The sequence below is a fragment of the Melanostigma gelatinosum genome, assembly GCF_949748355.1.
Source record: "Melanostigma gelatinosum genome assembly, chromosome: 2".
NCBI lineage: Eukaryota > Metazoa > Chordata > Actinopteri > Perciformes > Zoarcidae > Melanostigma > Melanostigma gelatinosum.
Window position 1 is genome coordinate 11,508,836 of NC_136635.1, and position 21,578 is coordinate 11,530,413.

At 44.1% G+C, this 21,578-nt stretch overlaps 1 protein-coding gene across 2 annotated transcripts in view; it reads left to right on the forward strand.

Moving 5' to 3' along the window:
- hipk3b (homeodomain interacting protein kinase 3b) overlaps window positions 1–21,578 on the forward strand; it is a 33,574-nt gene that overhangs the window by 6,543 nt on the left and 5,453 nt on the right. For both annotated transcript variants that reach the window (XM_079294810.1, XM_079294811.1), the window contains exons 2-8: window positions 4,790–6,071; window positions 14,255–14,378; window positions 18,723–18,842; window positions 19,057–19,143; window positions 19,638–19,822; window positions 19,901–20,060; window positions 21,383–21,497. In XM_079294810.1, the coding sequence (XP_079150936.1) occupies window positions 4,790–6,071; window positions 14,255–14,378; window positions 18,723–18,842; window positions 19,057–19,143; window positions 19,638–19,822; window positions 19,901–20,060; window positions 21,383–21,497 (2,073 nt within the window). The remainder of the gene's footprint in view (window positions 1–4,789; window positions 6,072–14,254; window positions 14,379–18,722; window positions 18,843–19,056; window positions 19,144–19,637; window positions 19,823–19,900; window positions 20,061–21,382; window positions 21,498–21,578) is intronic.

The window sequence follows — 21,578 nt, forward strand, 5'->3', positions numbered from 1 at the left end:
TACAAGCTGTTGAGGGAAAAGGATTATTCTTTACACATAGGTGTCATCATGATGTGTAAGCAGAATAGGTGTTACAAATGACATGCTAAAAAACAGTAGACAACACATTGTGCCTCTAAGGTCACATAGTTCTGGGTGTTTCTTCGTCGTCCAATGGTGGGGAATTTGCTTTTCACTCATGTAAGTGTGTATCTCTGTCAAAAAGTTCAGTTGAGTCTGTGAGTGCAGTGACTGTTCAGGTAGCTCGTTCTCGTGTGGGTGGTGAAGAGAACTGTCCATGACACCGCTCAGCTTGCCAGTGCCTTTGTCCTTTCCGGTTGGGGGTTGTGGAGTGGTTTGGGGGAAGGGGGGTTAATGAAGCCGCTGTCTCAGTGGGTGTAACCAGCTCTGCTGCCAGGATCATCGGTGTTTTTTAAGTCAGTGAATTGAGTCTGACTTGCTGCCAGTCAGACATGTCCTTTCACACCATTCCTGGTCCTCGTACCAGAACACATGTGCAATCTCCACCTTTTACAACTCAGATTGTGTGGGAGACAGAGAAACAGAGACAGCAGTATTTTTTGTCCAACAAACTCATTATACATTCCACTTCTCTCTCTTCTCTAAGCACACTCCAAGTTGATCACATTTTAATTGGCAAAAACTGCCTTTTTCAAGGAACCCCAATTTAGTCCACCCTTATATTTGCCTCTGGTTTAACAGGCTATTTAGCTTTATCAGACCCGAAGATATTTCTCCAGTCCGCCCGACTCCACCAAATGCCTGTTATCCTACTTATCCGAATCACCCACACGATTGCTTCTAAACAGTAAGCTGAGCTCGACCCGAACAACATGCCCCAAAGAGTTACAAAAAAACACCGCTTTAAGCCCCTTCAGCCACAAGTATCCAGTCCGCCAAGCTACAAAACACTGCTTTTAAACAAGTTATCTTGCTGACCCAGCAATGCACAAACTAAGCCAGAGCGTCTCCCAGCCTATGCACGCCAGTCCGCCAAGCAAACAACCGTTTATTAATCCAATGTGGTGATTTTTATTTTAATTTTATTTTTTTTGCTGTATTCTCCATATCACATTGCGGGACTCCAACCCGGCCTCTCTGAGGTCTTATTTAGCGTGGGACTCCAACCCCGCCTCGGGACTCTAACCCGGCCTCTCTGAGGTCTTATTTAGCACATTGCGGGACTCCAACCCGGCCTCTCTGAGGTCTTATTTAGCACATTGCGGGACTCCAACCCGGCCTCTCTGAGGTCTTATTTAGCACATTGCGGGACTCCAACCCGGCCTCTCTGAGGTCTTATTTAGCACATTGCGGGACTCCAACCCGGCCTCTCTGAGGTCTTATTTAGCACATTGCGGGACTCTAACCCGGCCTCTCTGAGGTCTTATTTAACACATTGCGGGACTCCAACCCGGCCTCTCTGAGGTCTTATTTAGCGTGGGACTCCAACCCCGCCTCGGGACTCTAACCCGGCCTCTCTGAGGTCTTATTTAGCACATTGCGGGACTCCAACCCGGCCTCTCTGAGGTCTTATTTAGCACATTGCGGGACTCCAACCCGGCCTCTCTGAGGTCTTATTTAGCGTAAATTTCAGGAGAATGCACTTTTCCAGCTTCAGGTTACTCTGCGGTCTTTCTCTGTGCCCAGATGCGGCCCTCAGGGTCTATGCGGTCCGTGAACACTTTCGGCTAAGATTACCAAAACAGATTTTTATTAAAATGGCTCTGCTCACCTTTTATTCGTGTACACTCCGAAAGTATCCGCGGTCCCACATCCCCGTCTTAGAGTTCGTCAAGTCCCATCTGGGGTGCCAAATTTGTTAAGGCCACAACTTCTGGACACAGGGAGAAATCGCCCCCCCCCCCTGCAGCCATGCTGTCTCAATCGCCTCCAAAACACAACAGCAGGTTAAAGTAAAAATCAAATGGATTTATTATCCAAGAAGCATAAAAACAGATACAAACAGTTACAAACCTAATCACACAATTTTTAACAAAACAAACCTATATATATAAAATCAAATGTGAGATCCAATCCGAGCCACCCAGAAGGCTGGTCTGCCTCCTCGGTGGCCAGCAGAAGATCTGAAAACCCCCCGTGCTTCACACCCTTTGTCCCCTCAAAGTTGCATTCCTCAGCTCATCGATCAGCTCACTGATTGGCTGAAGTCCAACAAGCCCCACCTGGGCCTATGCCCCATTGTCCTAAACTTCACACCTCTCCCTGCCACTTTCACACCACCCCCACTCCTGCACATTCCTCAAACCCCATCTCACAGACACTGAATGCATGAAATAAAACTTAAAACCCTCACAACAGTGAGAAAAAACAAGCCGGAGCTTCCCACTGAGCTGCTTTTGATGAAGAACAGGAAGGTAACATCTTAAATGTTTGCCTTTACTGACAAAGCCACTGTCGTCTCCTACTGCCCCAAGAAAGGGAAAAATGTCCTGCTGATGAGCACCATGCATAAAGATGCTGTCCTGAGCACCAGAGAAGACAAAAAACCACAAATGGTCTTGGACTACAATGAGACAAAGGGAGGTGTTGATAACCTGGACACGGTCACAGCCACATACAGCTGCCGACGCATGACTGCCCGTTGGCCCCTTGTAATTTTCTTCAACATCATTGATGTGAGCGCCTACAATGCCTTTGTAATATGGAGGGAAATGAACAAGGACTGGAACAGCGGAAAACTGAGTCAAAGGAGGATTTTCCTGGAGCAACTGGGTTACGCGTTGGTGAAACCTCATATCGAGAGAAGACGGTGCCTTCCGAGAGCATCAACAGCTGCTGCAACCGTTGTGAAGGACATCCAAACAGAGACATACACCCCAACTCCTCTCGTGGTTCAAACTGGAGGCAAGAAACGTGGCAGGTGCCAGGTCTGTCCCAACAGAAATGACTCCAAGACCAGCAACACCTGTGTGAAATACATCTGCAAGGAACATGCATGCACTCTCTGCACATCATGTGTACAGTAGTGCAAACAACAGGCTGGAATGTACCTTCTGGTGGGCTGAAGTAAAAATAACATACTCTTCATATTCTGTCAGTTCGTATTCTGTCAAACTAATTTTAGTGACCATGTAACTTTGTTTTTTACTATCTCGCACATACATATTCGCATTAGTAGCATAGAACAATCCCTGATGCACACATGTCTTTTTTTTATAGTTTTTTTGTACATACAGAAGTGGTATGTGTTCTTTACTGATGTTCTGATGATGATGATGATGATCTTTAAAAAAAATAAAATCCTTCAAAATTTTGGAAATTGGTTTTGTTTTTCCTGGGGTCAAATTGACCCCGAACATAACGAATGTTACTCGTCTTAATAACATAAATAGTTTTTCATTCCAAACTTTACAGATAACAAAAATATGTACTTAGAGATAATATAAAGCCATTAAAACACCAACAAATGATCTCTTTTAAATGTGAGATTTTATTCTGATCTGCATATTTCTCCATAGTCTCTTAACAGATATTCCCGGATGTTTAAGGGGGTGGGTGTCTTTTTATTTTTTATTTAATGCGCTATTTAGGTAGTCAACAAACAAGCAAAAAGTTCCTAATACATAAACTTGGAGAAAAATTTGAATTATGATCATTTTCTGGAGGTTGAAATTGCTGGGGTCAAATTGACCCCAATAGTAAAAGATGTTAGTAAATTTGAAGGTAACAGGAGGGTTAAGTATAAAACATGCTACCTGCATCTCGTGAGTTAAAGGTAAAATACACCTAAAAGTGTCTTTATTCTTTGTTGACTTAATAATTGTTATCCATCATGGGGATTTATTTTAGCAGAGTCTACGGGGCCACTATTGCCCAAACCTGACTCGCTTGTGTTATCCTTTTTCAGATAAAGTTTTAGAAACGGATTTAAAAAAAATAAGATGCGGAAATAAGATATTTAAGGTTGTAGTAGTAGTGCTAGTAAAACTAGCTTCTTTATACACAGCACTTGGAACATTGATTCATTTTTGTCATTTGTTACTTTTTGGAGGTAAATGAACTGTTTATTAAAATATGGGAACCATTGGGGGAACAGCTGCTTGAATGAAAGTAGGTCATAGTTACCGTAACAGTTTTGAATATGGATTTTAAAGATGATTGTGAAACTTGTAACCGTTTTTTTCACAAGTGAGTTTCAGAATATTATACACACACATTATGGGGAAAGAGAGAAACATAAATCCTGTTTTAGGTAATTGGACTTGTGGGCCTGATGATGCTTTTGTAACTTTATTTGCCTCTCTTTGTCTGTATCCTATCCTCGCTCCCTCTATTGGTTGCCTAGAAACCTGCAGTGGGACGCAGGGAAAGGTCGGACAAACCTTTGAGAAGTTAGTCATCCGCTGTGTGGAGGTGTTAGTGGGATCGCAGTGGATGGGCCACAATGGTGAAGTGGTTCTTAAGCACTCTACTATAAAATGTTATCTTGCCCTGATCCATTTGATGTGTGAGGTTGGGGTGACTGATATTAGTGTGGAGGGGGGGCAATTATAGTTGTGATGTCATCAAGTAGGGGTAATTAAAACAACAAAATGGGATTTGGGGTGTCTGTTAGTTATTTTAGACTCATTGTAACTTAAAACTCGCCCTCCACCATAAGCGAATAAAAACAGGAAAACACAATATGTGAATTATAAGTGTTCTACATTACACACACTTGCCACATTACCTCATCCTCAGTGTAGTTTATTAAAATGGCCCCATTTTATGTAACATGCTAAAAAGGATCCAAACTAACGACCTGTTGCTTTATTCTCTTTCTCTGCAGGTATGGCCTCACAAGTCTTGGTCTACCCACCACACATTTATCAAACCCAGACAAGTGCCTTTAGCAGTGTGAAGAAACTCAGAGTTGAGCCCAGCAGCTGTGTGTACCATGAGAGGGCACACCCACAGACCTATCTGAGCAGCAGAGCCCTTGGAATCGTGCACCCAACCAAACAAGCCCACTCGTTTGTAAACCGAGACTTGGCAGTGGGTGTGAAAGTGCGAGGAGGACAACAGTACCCGGTGCAGACGGTGGTGCGTGGTGTACAGAGACAACAGACTGGTAATAGAGGCGGAGGAGTAGGAGGACGACGAGGCCCGGCTGCGGCCCAGCAGCTACCGGACACAGGGGTTGTTCACTCGCAGGGCAAAGAGCAGCAGCAGCAGACAGACACAGCAAGTTGGGGCAGCAGTGGAGCAACAGGGGCAGGAGGAGGGGGAGAGGGCTGCAGTGGAGGAGGTGAGGGAAGGGGAGAGGAGGAGGGTGACGGAGAAGAAGAGAACTGTGGAGGTTTGAACTCGGCTGACAGCTCTCAGCGATGCCGGCTGAAACGTAAAAGTGAGGAGCTGGATAACCGAGGGAGCACCATGCAGATTGTGGAGGAACTGTCAATGATGCCCGCCATGATGCAAACGACGAATGTGGGGAACGCAACCATGACTGCGCCGGGGGCCGGAGGGGGCCCCTCGAAACAGGGTGTAGGTGCAGCGGGAGGAGGGGACGGGGACTATCAGGTCGTACAGCATGAAGTCCTGTGTTCCATGAAGAATACTTATGAAGTGCTGGATTTCCTGGGACGCGGCACATTTGGCCAGGTTGTAAAGTGCTGGAAGAGGGGCACGGGGGAGGTGGTGGCTGTGAAGATCCTGAAGAACCACCCTTCATACGCACGGCAGGGTCAAATCGAAGTAGGCATCCTCGCTCGCCTGAGCGGGGAGAACGCAGAGGAGCACAACCTGGTGCGAGCCTTCGAATGCTTCCAGCACCGCAGCCACACCTGCCTGGTGTTTGAGATGCTGGAGCAGAACCTGTACGACTTCCTGAAGCAGAATAAGTTCAGCCCGCTGCCCCTGAAGGTGATCAGACCTGTGCTGCAGCAGGTAGCTACGGCTCTGAAGAAGCTGAAGAGCATGGGTCTGATTCACGCAGACCTCAAGCCGGAGAACATAATGCTGGTGGACCCAGTGAGACAACCCTACAGGGTGAAGGTGATCGACTTTGGTTCCGCCAGCCATGTGTCCAAAGCAGTGTGCTCCACGTACCTCCAGTCTCGGTACTATAGGTGAGTACAAAAAAGCTTTTTTTCAGTGCAATTCAAACTAATTTCCGTCTCTGTTGGTGTCCGGACGGTCACAGTTGGGTTAAAAAATGTCCGTCCTCTAGCAAAACAAGGAAATGTCTCCCATACTGCACAACATCCTGCCTGTTTAGGACTCGCATACCACAGACTCTGAAAAAACGTGACCCTGCAGTGTTTACTGGCAGATTACAGACTCGCATGTCCCTACTGCCTGGGGAAAAATAGTGTTTAAAACATTAAGAAACATATTTTTTATTGACTTTGTGGACATCTTCAGCGTGAAGCAGCTTAGCCTTACTATGATAGAAAAAGAATGGCTTGGCAAATATTTGAAGGCTGACTTGAATACATAGTGTGAACAGTTGGATTGAGTCAAGAAAGGTTGGGAGAGAAATTCCCGAATGCCGTTCCAAACATAAGTATGCGCTCTAGGGTATAACATGTCTACTGCGTCGCGGTTTGGAGAAACAATGGTCTGACTCAAATGGGTGGCATAGGTCCATACTAGCAGGCAAGATTAACTGGGTCTCCCTCTCTGATGACCTCCTATAACCGCTAAGAGGTGGACTGCAGTAGCTTGATGCTGCGGAGTGATCGATGTAGTTTGTGGTTTTCCTCTGCCTGATCAATTCTCCCCCCCCTCAACTCTCTCTCACTCTCCCACACAGCACCGTCAAGTCGGTATCTAATTTCCATGAGTTGTGATGTGATCATCTTGATCCAACATGTCAAAAGAGAGACGACTGTACATTAACTCCAGACCGACCTGAAACACATGACGTTTGTTGAAAAGGTGAATTTAGATCTAGACGTGGGACATTTTAATGACAAAATAAAAAATGAAGCTGATCAGAAAACCACGAGGCACCTATATTTGGTAATTGTTGGAAACATTCAGGGCTCGGTACATACATAACAGCAGTTTGTGTTGTCCATGAACTATTGGGAATGTTCGCTTTTTAAGTCTCCAGGTCACAGTTTCTGACAGCTCGTCACAGTGTGGCAAGAATATGTGAAATCTACTCGGATGGCGTGTTTTAAGTCGGTGGATTTTGTAGCACAGATTTTTTTATTTTTTTTGTCTTAAGTCTTGGTTTCTAAGGCTTAAAGAAGTGAGCAGGATTCATGAGCAACATTCAGGTCAATACTAGCTGTAGTGAGAGGCATTTGAATAATTCTCACTGCCTGCGCACTGAGACAGTGAAGCAGTACGCCCTGCAGGGAATACAAATACTGTTGATGAAGAAGAAGAAAAAACAAGCAAAAAGATGATTTGACGTCTGTCCTCATTTGCATTTACCGGAGCTTTTCTCACAGACTAGAGTGAGTAGACCCTACTGGCTTTGACCCATTTTAAGGAAATTATGGGAAAAATACGACGCATAATTATTTCATTCTCTCTTCATCCCAAACAATCAATTCATGTTTTTTTTTTTGTGAGTATTGTCATGTTGTACTCTGCACTTATTTCAGGAAGTTGCTCAAAATAGACCTGCCGTGCTTTGCTTGTACTTTTGTGGGGGAGGATGTAAACAGTGCAGCTGCTTCAGCTCCGTTTGTCACTTCTGTCAACCTCAAACTTAAGAGGAGCAGCAGTTCCTCGCAGGTGTTGCATGGTTTTGTATTTTGATAACACAGGTCGGAAGATTGTTCGATAAAGGAGTGACTTGTGTCGCAACATGTTTTTATCCTGAAGTAAAAAGAACAAATGATTACATACCATATTATACCTATTACTGTCAGTTCTCTGTAGTTTCTACCCCCTCGCAGACGGGCGTATACAAAGCATACTGTGAGGGACCAGCGTTGCTGAGGCTAAGAGTGAAGGGTTGCTTAAAATAGCTGCTGGGATGCCGGCCAGTGGGCTTTGACTTCTATAGATGGTGAAGCACAGAGGCCGGCAGAATGAAATACTAGAGAGCTCTCACTTACTCACTCAAGGTCAACCAGCTCCAACGTCAGCTGTTTTCATTTTCATATATCCGTCTGTGTGTGTTTTGTGCGCAGCATTATAATCTAAAGTGACCTCTCGGCTTCATCAAATCAATAACTTTGACAGATGCACCAGCCACCTCCACAACTTACAAGCATTTACACAGTCAGCTCAGGTGGAGCTCAATGTTATGGAATTGGCCCCACCATTTCTATCCAGTTTTCAATATTCAACTAAACGATTACAAACAATATGGAAATGACTCTGATTAAAATTCGATGGAAATGAGACGTGGTCGTAAATTATTTGGATGTGCAGATGCAGTGTCCTCTCTCTTATTCATTTTGATTTTTTATTTCTCTTAATGTTACTCACACATTTGGCCAAAGACGGCAGCATTGTTACTGTTAACACTTATTTGTTTGTGTTCCTATGCAACAATACAGCATGGGCAAAAGGAAAAAGTCTTCTCTAGATGTAAACGACAAGCGGTTGTTCATTCTCCTAACTACGCATGGAATATTTGGTCTGAGACTACTGGATTAACCTTTCCCCGAAAAGTAAACGCCAGAGAGTATTTGAAACTCGTTTTGTGTGTGTGGGAACTTTTGGGCACACAGGAGTCTCCCCCTTTATGAACTGTGTACTTCTCTGGGTTAGTGGGTAGTTTCCAGGTATTTACATGGCCTCAGTATCATGTAATCTGTCAGTTAGCAAGAATCTAAGTGAGGCATCAAGGTTAGCTCTCATGGTGCTTTATGAACAAGCTGTTTGGTTGTCAGTCCACTTTGATCCTGTGTCATATCAGTATCCCTATTCATATTTAACCTTTTTTTTAATCTTCATGTTGGATCTGTGACAGAAGGAGCTCCCTTAAGAGAATATTCCAAACTCATGCGCACATGCTAAAGGCTCATTGCTGATCACTTCAGTCCATCTGCGTCACACGCTGACATGCTTTATGTTTACAGCTGCTACAAACGACTTCTCAGGTGCTGTGCCAACGGTCACATTGTTTTAATATAAAACGTTTTTGTTGATGAATAACAATAATTGCTGCAGTTAACAGAGCAGGTACGATTCATTTTATTTTTATGAAAGAGCGTTTTGCTATCCTCCAGCAAAGCTGCAAACGTTTTGCTACATGATGTTAAATGTGTGCACACGCAACTCAGTGAGCACCTGATTGTGGGCTTTTGTCTGTGTTATGGTCCAAATATTGTTTGAATAATCCAACAAAATGAATGATAATACCGCAGTGGGAAGACATAGTTCAGTGTTCATGTGCTGTGATACCACTGCTTCACAATAAATGCTTGCCATTCTGTTCTGCCTGTTTTTGAGTTGGTAATTCCACAAACGGTTCAAACATAATAACAAAAGAAAAGGCTTCACATTCTAAGATCAGAAAGCCGGTATGTCCTCATTGGTGTTTTCATGAAGTAATGGTTTTGGGGTGAAATGTTCATGGAGAACTTGTGAGACTTCACCTTGAAAATGTCCTCCTTCATGACTGAGGCCATGCAGCTGGCAACAACGAGCAAAGATTGTCAACTCAAGGCTGTAAATTGCTGATAGCTCCTTTTGCCGTGCATTCTAATGAATGATAGGCGTGAAAGAGAGTTCAGTTAATGAATAAACTGTGGTTCGTCTGTCGCCATTGTTTTAAAAGTCACAACCTCAAAGATCTCTGTTTTGCAGCTGTGTTTTTTTTCGATCTCACTTCCCAGAGTTTCGCTCGCCACAGACACCCAGCTCATAATAATGCAAATGCTTTCACGAGGCCACAGGCTCCATAACCTCCATGTTACCTCATTCCAAGATGGACAGTGACTTAATTGGAAAAACATTTATTCAAATACAAATCTTCAAGATTATTACTTTAAAATCATCACAAGAATTTGTTTCTTCTCATCAAATAACAAAAGCATCTATGTCGAATAACAATAAATTGCTCCTTAATGTCCAGTCTCAATGGGTTAAGCTGGGCCAGCTACTTTTAGATCGTTTATATGACGTCGGTCAAGGGATTTCCATATAGGCGTGCAAGAAAACAAATGTTTTTATGTTAAAATGTCCCCTTATATTTTTTAAATTATCGTCAGGCAACGGTTCTTGTGATGTTGTCCCGATGGTGGAGTTCAGTCCACCTGAACTTAAAAATCGGGTCTTTCTTAAACACTGGCTCCATGTCAGCCCTTTGAATGGTGATCATGTCTAAAACGTGTCTCAAGCCCAGTATCCTTAATTTAAGGTCCGTGCAGATCAGAGTGCAAGTGCTACTTCCGCCTTTGCTGCACTGCCTCTGTGTTCCACTGAATAATGCAGGATGCCCTGAGAGTGTGTGGAATTACAGTTCCTGGAAGAGATGTGCACCAAAGCGCCATTCTTCCATCACGGAGTCACCGCGAGTCAGTTTGTTGTCCTGGTGGCTGAACTTAGGCCGACCGCAGTTTAGCCCAAATTAGTTTTATTTATCAGAACAAGCTTACTGAAAGGCCTGTGTAATCATGCAATGACGTTGACACCCTCGCTAAGTGTAGCCACCCTTATTTGCTGTTCTGTGTGTGAGCTGGTAGGAGGCCACTTTACACTTGGTTCCTCCCTGTGAGGACGGAGCAGGAAGGACCAGAGAACTATTTTTGGACTGTGAGATAATGGCCATGAATAACAATTCCAGATGGAGATCATTTCTCTACTCTGCCACGGCCCTTCTTTCAAAGAATATCACTCGTGTCTGCACTTTGTTGTTCAGGTGAGATAAAAATAAGATGCAACAAAAGAAAAAAAACACGTACCAGACATGCGTATCAAAGGAACACTGACATCTTGGGAAATGTTTGTTTGCTTCCTCAGTCAGAGAAGAGGATTAATATCAATGTATCTGTTCAGTACAGAGTACAATATGGAAATATGTCGGTCGGGTATATTTAGCCCAACTTGACACAAATACCGGAAGCAAAAAGAACAGTAAGCCACCGTCAAAATACAAATACACTTTCCAACAACTCCAGAAATGTTGTGTTAAGTGTTAGCCAGCAAGCCGGGCACCAATACAGCCATCAATCAAATGTGTTCAGAGTTATAATGACAATGTGCAAAGCTGGTGCCCTGTTGACAAAGGCTACTTAAAGCTTTGTTCTTTTTTTAAAAGTGTTTAATTCACTTCTTGTGTTTGCCTATTTCTGTTGTTCCAAAGCAGCTGGAGACACAATCAACAACTCAGCAGAACTTTATGAACTCAAAATGATTAAATGTTCAATTTAATTGATAAATAGTGACATAAAAATGCCGCATAGGTTAAAGAAATATGTTTGAATGTTTGTCTGTGCCTTGATGTAAGATATCAGGATGGAATACTTGACTTATTTCCAATATTTGAGGAGTTCTTCTGAACCTCTGGGTCAACAATGTAGTGCACACGTACACTGTGTGCTTTGGAATCTCTACGCATCGTGTTTGTGTTGCTTCTACTCGCACAACATTGCCTTGAGCCTCAGCCTCTCTGTGGATGAGAGGCAGACAAACAAAGAGGGAGGAGAAGAGATGGGTGTAGAAGGGAAGCAGCTGTTTGAGGTGAGGGTGCAAGCAGTTGTACTCGTTGACCAGGGAAAGACTTGTTTCCATTGGTCAGAGCAGTAAAGGAAAAAATGGCAACCAAATGGTACCATTGCTCTTGCCTGTTTAGGTTTTATTTTGTGGTTACTGACTATCATACCTGCAGTGTGGCTGGTTTGTACTTGGCACAGTGCTGGGCCTGCTGTTACTGCTGTGCTCGGCATTGTGCATTAGGGTCTGTTGGTGATGTTTTCTATTAAAGACGAGCCAGCGCCCAATGCAGAGTTTGTTATTCTCAGTCAGGCCTTGTTCTGTATTGACCACACCAAAACCAATTCAGCCTGAATCTATTAAGTACAATCATTGAAAGCACGAGTTGTTGAAAAATGCAATGGTATACATACACAGGGATAGAAAGGGTGAAGCTGTAAAAGTGAACTGGGGGCTTGTGTTTATGAACGATGCTGCTAGCAGGCACAGAGACCTCTTTGAAGATGTGTCTTCTTCTTCCCCTCTGCTGCCTCTGGACGTGTTTTTCACCGATAACTCGTGAGGCTCTATGGAAACCTTTGAACATGTTGGAGACAACTCTCGTCTCACCCAGAGTCATTCATCTACAGCCTTCCAACAGCGCAGTAGTATCAATCAACTGACCAACAGAACGGAGTTTTGTCTTGTGGCCGAGGAAACGCATGTTCAGCTTTCATACAAACTTAACTTCTATCACATTATTCATTCCTTCAACCCACTTATGTATGGGTGCTTTGTGCTATAATTAGTTTGAGTTTGTGCCTGTTCAGGAGACATTTATTGAATCTCCCCACTTATTCCTTTAGTGTTGGAGCAACACGGCAGCATACTAGTCCATCGCCTTGCTTCTCTTTTTGTTGCATCTTTCCTTTTCCTTCAGGGCTTTTGTACACGTCAGTGAACAGTCACAAATCTTCTGCTCCCGCAGCATTCGGTGGCCCCTCAGCTTGTACTTCATAGCCTAAGGATGGAAAATGGATTTGGTTTCACAGGAGGGCGGTGAGGCTTGAGTTAATTAGTTAGGGCGTGATACCATGGCAACATGGACCCGGTGTTTTCTGTTCGGCTCTCTTTTTTTCCACTCTTTGACTTTTGGGTACTGTGCATTCAGCGGGGGACAGGTTAGAGAAAGAACAAAACCATATAAAGAAAATAACACGATGTACCTATCCCAGTGCCTAGAAGCAAGACTGTCAGGTTTTGGTTACAGAGAAGTCTCTAACAGTCTTATGCCTTGTTGTACTGGTCAGAATTACTATATGTCCTGATGATTGTGTGTGTTGAGATGTTGCTTCTCTGTGCTCGCTCCTCCAGGGAAAACCTGTTCCTTATAAATAGGACATGCCTGTGAGGCTGAGATGGTTGGCATAACTGCCCCGGTTGGTTTTCTGCTGCCATGTTGCCTACTGCGCCAGCTGTTGCATGCATTTGTTTGGACCATGTAATAAATAAGTCTAAAACTTATTATAGCAGGTCTTACATGCTGTTGCTATCCATATGTCCTACGCCATTTGGTCCCACATGGCTCCAAAGTCGTCACAGAGTAAATGTCTGCTGGATCCTTTTAGAGCCGAGCAGGGTGAAGGCTCAGCATGGCCTAAGGTGTCTGGTTGGTGGTATGTCCAGCTTTCTAAAATAGAAATCTCATCCTCGTCATTCTTTACGTTATTTCAATCCTCTGGATTCTGTCATGTTGGTAAGTTGTTGAGGGTATATATTGTGTAAATGCTGAGCGGAAGTGAAATTATATCTGCCAGTGACACGTGTGCCGTCATTTTAGGCCGAGTTATTCTGAGTAATGCTGTCTGTGTAGGCAATAAGGGCATCATTACTAATGAAATATGATTATAATCCAGCATGTTGAATTATGCCCAGCCCCGTATGCATACAATAAGGGATGGAAGGACATGTTTACCATGTCTCAACATACGTCCCTAAGCATTTACCGGTAAGCCAATTCACAGTATTGTTTCCCCCGATTATCCGATAGGTGTTGGTCTTAAAGCTAGATCGCCATTGTGTCTTATGGATTTTATTGAGTTTGGAGGCCACTCCTGCACAGGAAGATTCAGGCTACATCATGCCGTCAGTGCACTGTCACACTTTACAGGATTTGTGGTGTGTCTTAAACACAGAGTTCTTGACAGTTCTGCTCCTTTCCTATCAGCCGAGAGCAGATATCACAGCCGGTCGAAGCCTTGATCCCAGCCTGGCTGACCCGCTAACCTACTGACACTTGGACAGGCCTCTCTCACGCACAACACTGACTTACAATTCACTTGGCACAGATACACATGTACCAGGAATTCCCATCTTGACTGGCCATCAACAGGAATTCCACGACACTACTAATAATGGATTTGTATTTGCTCAAGACATCAGCCACCAGCCTACAAAGCAACACATGCAGCAGTAAAATTATTAAAAAAACAGTTTTAAACTGTTGCTAGTCCATAAAGTGACTTTCTAGCTTCTGCATTAACACAGTACCTATGAAAATATAAACAATGCATCAAAGTTAATGGCTGGTTTATGAAGTTGTAATGTTTGTTTCAGAGATCTGATTTCGATTTACTAGCATGTCACTGTTTTCACGTGTTCTCGTGTGTCCTTGTTCTAACAGTCTGTTTTGTGTGTTCCACAGGGCTCCAGAGGTCATTTTGGGATTGCCGTTTTGTGAAGCCATAGACATGTGGTCCCTAGGCTGTGTGATAGCTGAGCTTTTTCTGGGCTGGCCCCTGTACCCTGGGGCCCTGGAGTACGACCAGGTAAACAACCATCCTCCCACCACCACTCACTCTTGACTCTTAGTTCACTGTTTTTTTTGGTGAGTTTCCAACCTTCAGTCCCTCCTGTAAGCTTCCTGCGAGCCTCTTTTTTTCTGTTCCACATGCAACTTATCCTTGTATCCTCCACTTCTACTCTCAATTTCTATGACTCAGTCCCTCCCTCCGTACCATCTCCCCATGGAAACTGGTTTCTTCTTCTCTATTTATAGGTTTTTAACATCTCTCTGGCCTTTTCTCCCATAGGTCACCCCCCCCCCCCCCCCCCCTCCTATCCATGTTGTTGTCTAAGTAGCATTCCACCCCAACCAGTTATTTTCCAGGTCTCTTCTCTGTTCCCCCCTCTTCTTCCTCTTCAACTCTTTTTTCCATTAACCCCACACTCCACAGCCAAGGCACCCAACAGAGGAGTGGGTTCAGTGTGTTTCTTTCTGAGTTGCATTCAATCCAGTTCTTTTATTACAGACTTGCCTTTGGGTTACTGACTCACACATGGCTCCCACTGTTAAAGTTTGCGGGATATGTGATCCATTGCCACTTTAGTCTAAATCTCCCAGGAGACGTGTTCCAAAGATTCAGTTGGGAAGAGAAGCTGACAAAGCCTTAAAAAACATACAGCAGCAGAGTTTAGGACAAATGGCTTGAAGCTAGGACAAGAATGCAGCATTGTCATAGTGTGTACAGTACAAATAAATGTATTTTTTTATGTGTGAGATCCAAGCCTAATGTGGTTTTAAGGGTGCTGAAGGGATTTTCTATATCAGGATGAGATGGATAGGAGGGAGAAGGCGCTTTTTCAGTTTAGGGAAAAACACTTTTGTGCATAATTACACACGGAATGAAAGTCGGTGATTGGTTGAAGGAAGAAAGAGGCCAAGGGCTCAAGTGACTTACAGTAACAAATTACCCAGTACGTACCCAGAGGATTGTATCAGCTGGCGTCTGACGGTGAGCAGAAAGGCATATTATTGTGATGGATGGTATGTCTATTAGGAGCTGTTGGATGTCTGCCCCTCCCAGTGGAGCCCTGACAGTGTCTTCCCAGGACTAGACTGATCTAGTCTTATGCTGAGCTGCCCCGGAGTCCTATCTACTCAAAGCCCGCCAACAGAGCCTCAGTAAGATCCTGCTGTGTCCCAATGCGGCGCCCTCGGTGCAGCAATCTGCCCCGCTGCACACTGCAATCAAACCAAAGTATTTTTAAGGCCAGGCATCATTTTTCACTCTCCCTAGGACTGAGACAGGGGAGATAACTCAAGACCTCCGAAAGAGATTTGACTCGAGTGCAGCACCAGCTCTCTAAATATGACGAATCTGCTTTTGCAGAGCCAGTCAGCGTGTCGCATGGCTGCTTTAGAGTTATCTGGGGGGGGGGCTCCCAAATTTAGTAAGGGACCGCTTTGAGGTGATGGGGGTTGATGAGGGTGGAGGGTATCAAGTTGGCATAGCTGAGGAGTGTGAGAGACAGTGACGTAATGGGTCAGAAGGAACCTGTGCAATGAAGGATGTATCAGATAGAGATCAGAAACCTTCTGTGTGTGAATGCGTGACTGAATTAAACACTAGCGAGGGATGTTGGTCGAGGGCGTGAGTAATCTATAGAGAGAAAGTAAGAGTTTGTCGCATTAGATTTCAGCTTGTTGGATCTTGCTCCTCTTATATTACCGTCTATTGTTGTTGCTGATTAAAATACATGCAGTGAATTTTAAGCATGTTTCCTGGGATGACTTACCACCCTGGCCCCTTTTAGCACATGTGTTTGAGTCGGAAGCACACCCTAAGATGAGCCTTGTTTTTGCCCCATGTGCCTTTGAGGAACAGACTGAATCCCTGTTTGGTGACTGAGCTATGCTTTCACACCGACCCCTCCATAGGAAATACTGTCTCTCTTTGCCATGCGGCCCACTGGCATGCAAGGTTCTCAATGTGGTTGCAGAATGGAAAAAGCAGCCGGTGCAGGGTGCTGAGCATGCAGTGTTTCTTTAAGCTTTACTTGGATGGCCCCCCGGCTACATATTCATCTCTGGAGAAAACCCTCCAAAAAAAACCCAGAAATCTAAGTTACAATACAAACCGAATGAGCAAATATCCGAATAACACAAAGTTCTTTCAATCAGTCTCTCACAATCACCCACAGCTCAATCAGAGACAGAACAACGTGATGTCGGAGGAGCCGTTCGAATGTTGGGTTTTTCGCACCCTGTCGTCAAAGTAGACGTGCGAATGACGCGCTCAAAAACGAGATCGACACCGTCGCTGTGCGCAAGCATTCTGAAGCACACATTTTTCTCGGCGCGACGGCTGTCCAATGTTTGGAACCTCCTGTGGACACCGAATGTCATGTGACGTATCACTGCTGGCAGACATGTTTTTTTTCTTTTTCTGTAAATATTAGTCCACGGTAAATATATGGATGAGAAGTTTTCTTCTTCTTCTCTTTCTGCAAGGGGTCTTGTTCCATGCCACGCAGCATGTTGTATTTATAACTCTGGCTCCTCCTACTCCCTTCCGCTCCTTTAGCTCTGCCCTATCCTTACCTCATCCTCCAGTCACACCATCTTATACTTCACTGTTGCAGTCTGCTCACCTCATTGAGGTGACAACCTTCTCATTATGAGTGGCTATGATTATCCCAGGTGCTGTAGTCTTTGGTATGACTCCCCCCCGCCCCCCCCATCTTTCTTTGTGTCTCTTGCTTTCTCAGGCACTGTAACAGTGGTGCAAGCTGGTCCAAGCTACAATATCCCAATGTTAGAAACGTGATTCATTGTACACTGGGTAGGCAGGATGTTGTGGCTACAATATTCTAAGCTGAGATATGCTTTCATTTATTACAGTGAGGGATATCATTGAAATGGATCTTTTATGGTGTTCATTGTTATCTGGACTGCCACAAAATATATGCTGCCTGTGCTTCCTGTCTGCTCTGCAGCAGGCCCGGGCTCGCTAGATAGCTGTTTTGTGGAGCTGTAGCTTTGCACCAGTGATCTTACTGGTTTGTGAGATCACTGCAGAGACACGCCTTTCGGGATCATTACATCATACATGTACTGTACATAAAATGCATATGTGTATTTAATGTACAGCATAATAATAATAATACAGCAACTACAGCTATATTACATTTAGGGAACTTAGTCAGTGTAAAGTTTGTTGGAATAAACGAGAAGGAGAGAGATTTTAGTTGACGTGTTCTGCATGTGCATGGGGATGTGATTGAAGGAAAGTGCAAACCCAAGAGGGAGAAATGGACAGTGACACAATGTGTTTTATGATACTTGTATGTCAGTGCGCCTTAAGATAAGCGAGCAGATCTCCACCATCCCATCTAAATGTCTCAGCAGATGAGGTTGCATTCGTCACGCAAGCTGTCAGAATCCCAATGAATGCATTGCTTGATTGGTCCCACCCACACAAACAAGAGACACATTGCAGTATTTACACCTCAGCAACAGACTGAGCTAAGCCTACTGCTTAAGCACCACACTGGCCATGAGGAGCACGTTGAAGATCAACACATGAGCAGCTTCCAACAAAAACATAGAACTTCATAGTCCCGCAAAGGGGTGAGGACGTGTGTGTCTGCCTTACCTCTGGGTTTGTGTATTTCAAATAGAAAGGGAGAGGCAGAGCTTATTATTTGAATCTATTATCTGCTTTATTTGACTGTGTCCAGTGTCTCCAAATGTGTGGCTCTTCTCTTCTGAGTAGCGCTGAATCTCTAATGGTTGTTGTCCTTTACACTCGGGTGTGATTGACGTCAGCCAGGCTTTTCACTGGTCTTGTCTCATAAACCTGCATGCCGTTTAGCGTCTGACTGACGAGCCGTATTGCCCTGCAAAGCATTTGGCATTGAGACTGTAAGGACCTTGTTGTCAAAGTTTACACGAAGAGACCCTGACACCTTTTCAGAGATCATAAACACGAGCTGCACAGGGGGTCTTATTTTGGTTTAGCCATTTGTCAGGAATGTGTCATCTCCAAGGTCTCTGCAGCTGTCGCTAGTATGTGCACGTCCACACTCGGTAACTTTAGCTCCGAGTGACTCCATGTAGCGTGACGTCACTGTGAATTATCAGCACATAAAAGAGGGGGTCATTTAAAGCGCTCCGATGACGTGTTGTTTTCGGAGAGTGTGTGTGTGGATGATAGAGAAATTAACGGTGAAAAAAACAATATTCATTGTTGAAGTGAGGTGTTTTGAATAAATGTTGATAATGTAATATAAATTGGTCATACAGAGATTTTTAATTTCTCCTTTAAAACCGATGAAAATTGCCATTTTCTTCATTTTCTCTTCCTTGCTTCCTTCCTCGTGTCCAACAGGTTCGCTACATTTCTCAGACACAAGGTTCGCCGGGGGAACATTTATTGAATTCGGGGACAAAGACATCGCGGTTCTTTTGCAAAGAGTCCGGCTCACCGTATGCAGCATGGAGACTAAAGGTGAGGAGTATTAACACACCTGCAAAATGGCTTAAGCCATTAAAATCATATGTCAGCTTGAAGTCAATCGGCAAACATTTTTCCAGAAAGAAACTTAAACATAACCGTTAAGATAAAGTCTTATCAAAGATTAAGCTTCACATGGTGTACTGGGAATCGGCTTATGGTTCTAAGTCGTGGGAATACCCACTAAACATTTTCTCTTCTTCTGTAGTCAACAGATGAGCATGAGACGGAGACGGGAATGAAATCAAAGGAAGCCAGGAAGTACATCTTCAGCTGTTTGGATGACATAGCGCACGTATGTTCAGCTGCTCGGACCACAATTTACCTAACGGGACTTCAGAGGAAGTTCAACTTCACATGTTTAGAGGATGTAGGCTACTAGGTCTTTACCAGAGGAAGTACACCCGCAGCTGTATGAACAGAATACACGCATCTTATTTATGGGAAAGTAAAGGTAACTTCCCTTCAGTTAAATGCTAAAACCATATTTAAACGTTCAGGTTTCACTATTATCCTGTTGAAACAAGCCACGGGTGGAAATTCCCCAGGAAACCGTCAATGCTTGTTCAGGTCTGTTTTTACGTAAGTCAGAGGAGATTCTTGAGAATTCACGTTCATGACTGAATTGTTTGTCATTCTTTGGAAATTGGTATCATATCAACACATGTCTTGATTCATCATACACACAGTTTAGTGGAATGTCATTTTCCCTTTTCTTCTAGTATGTAATTCTGTTGATGAACAGTTATATTGATCCGTGGTTTCAGCAGTAATATCTTTGTATTCCAGGTGAACTTGGTGATTAATCTGGAAGGTAGTGACTTGTTGGCGGAGAAGGCGGACCGCCGGGAGTTTGTGGGCCTGCTGAGGAAGATGCTGCTTATCGATGCAGAGGAGAGGATCAGCCCCGCCGAGGCTCTCGGCCAGCCCTTTGTGACGATGCAGCACCTGCTCGACTTTCCCCACAGTAACCAGTGAGTCCCCTTGCCTCAGATCTTCAGACATGTTGTCAGTTTGACCTTCATTAACTTGAACTGTAACTCCGCCTGTAGTGTGAAGTCATGTTTCCACATTATGGACGTTTGCTGGACTCGTCCCAGTGCATATGAGGTGGCCAACAGGAACAAAGGGCCTTTCATCAGAACTGTAACCACAACAGCTGCTGCCTCCGTCAACCACCCGTTCAGCAAGATTACCGGTGTTCACCCTCAAGTAAGTTGATGAAGACGTGTTTGCATCATGATCTGAATGTGTGGGCGGGGATGTTATTTACACTTGAAATCAGGGAATTAAAACATGTCAAAACTAGAAGGTTGCTCTGAGAGCGCAGACCTCTGCCAAAGCCAATCCACTCCTATTTATGTTCACTTTCTTGTGTCCTAAACTGGGAATTAAATAGAAAAATACGCCGATATCTGAATGATCACAGATGGTGTGGGTCATCGACACGCAATGTGTTGTTCTGTTCGTCTGCTCCTGTGAAGACTGATCATGGAGACAATTTCCTCGCCTATTATTGCGTTCGTGTGTGCCGACTCAACCGTCTCATTGCGTCCTAGCACTGCTGTCATGGCAACAAAATCACGTGATGTTTCTGAGGTCATGGCAACGGTGCAAATCAGTGTTGTTGCTGAGGAAAAGAAGGAGATGGCCCTTTTTTTGCCTCTGGATCTTTATAATGCAAAACATCTTAAAGTCTGCCCAAAAGCTGCGATTCTGAGGATGAAACGTGAAGTGTGTGTGTGTGTGTGTGTTGGTAAATCTTTCTTCTTCAGGGGAATTTAACAAGAAAACGTGGTGGGTTGTTTAAGTAGTATCCTCTGAAAGGCTGCTTTGTTTTTGCTATCATGTATATGGGGGTTGGGCTACGTTCAGAAGCTGCAGCAGAACAACATAGGCCTAGTTCCCGTTATTCAATAAATGTAATTATAGCCAGGCGCGAGAGCCGTAATGATGCAGAGGCATATGCTTAGGTTCTTTGTTTAGCCCTCAGCCCTGTCTCCGAGACGAAGTTCAACATTGTCTAACGCCCTCTAGTTATCCAACTTTAAAAAAAAAAAAATCTAACCTTGGTGAGCCTGGATGAATTGGTTCAGTTCATGAGCATGTTCATATAAAAAGGTTTCCATTATCATATGCAATATCAACCGATCACAAGCAGCACTTTATGAGATGAACCTATTGAGATATTAAATAATTTGCCTTTGCTTAATGGAATCCTTAAAGCAGCTTATTAGTAAGAAAGTGGGCCTTTTGGATACTTTTTGACTCGTTACCCTGAACTTCCTCTGGAGAAGATCAGCCATGTGTTGGAGGTTACGATGGTGATGAAAGTTTGTCTCTGTCTTTTGACTGAAAAGACGAACTGACTAACCCACTCGTCTCTCAGTACCGGACAGGTCCCTGGGCTCTGTCTGGCTGAAACACAGACTACTCTTGACAGAGATGTCGCCATCTACTGGCTTTTTCATACTATTGTTGATCATTGTTGTTCCTCAGAAAAGTCCAGTCATATCATTCTTCATTTTTTTTAGGGATCAGCCCAATCAGTGATGCACCCTGGTATACCATTGCAGACAGGAAGTGGTCCGTTTGGATGCAGCGATTCATTTCAGCAGGCACTCATTCTGTGCCCCCCAACCATTCAAGGTAGGAGGTGTAAATCCTTATTTCACTTGTTTGTTGTTGTTAGTGGCGATTAGACTCAATATCTTAAACTCAACAATCTCC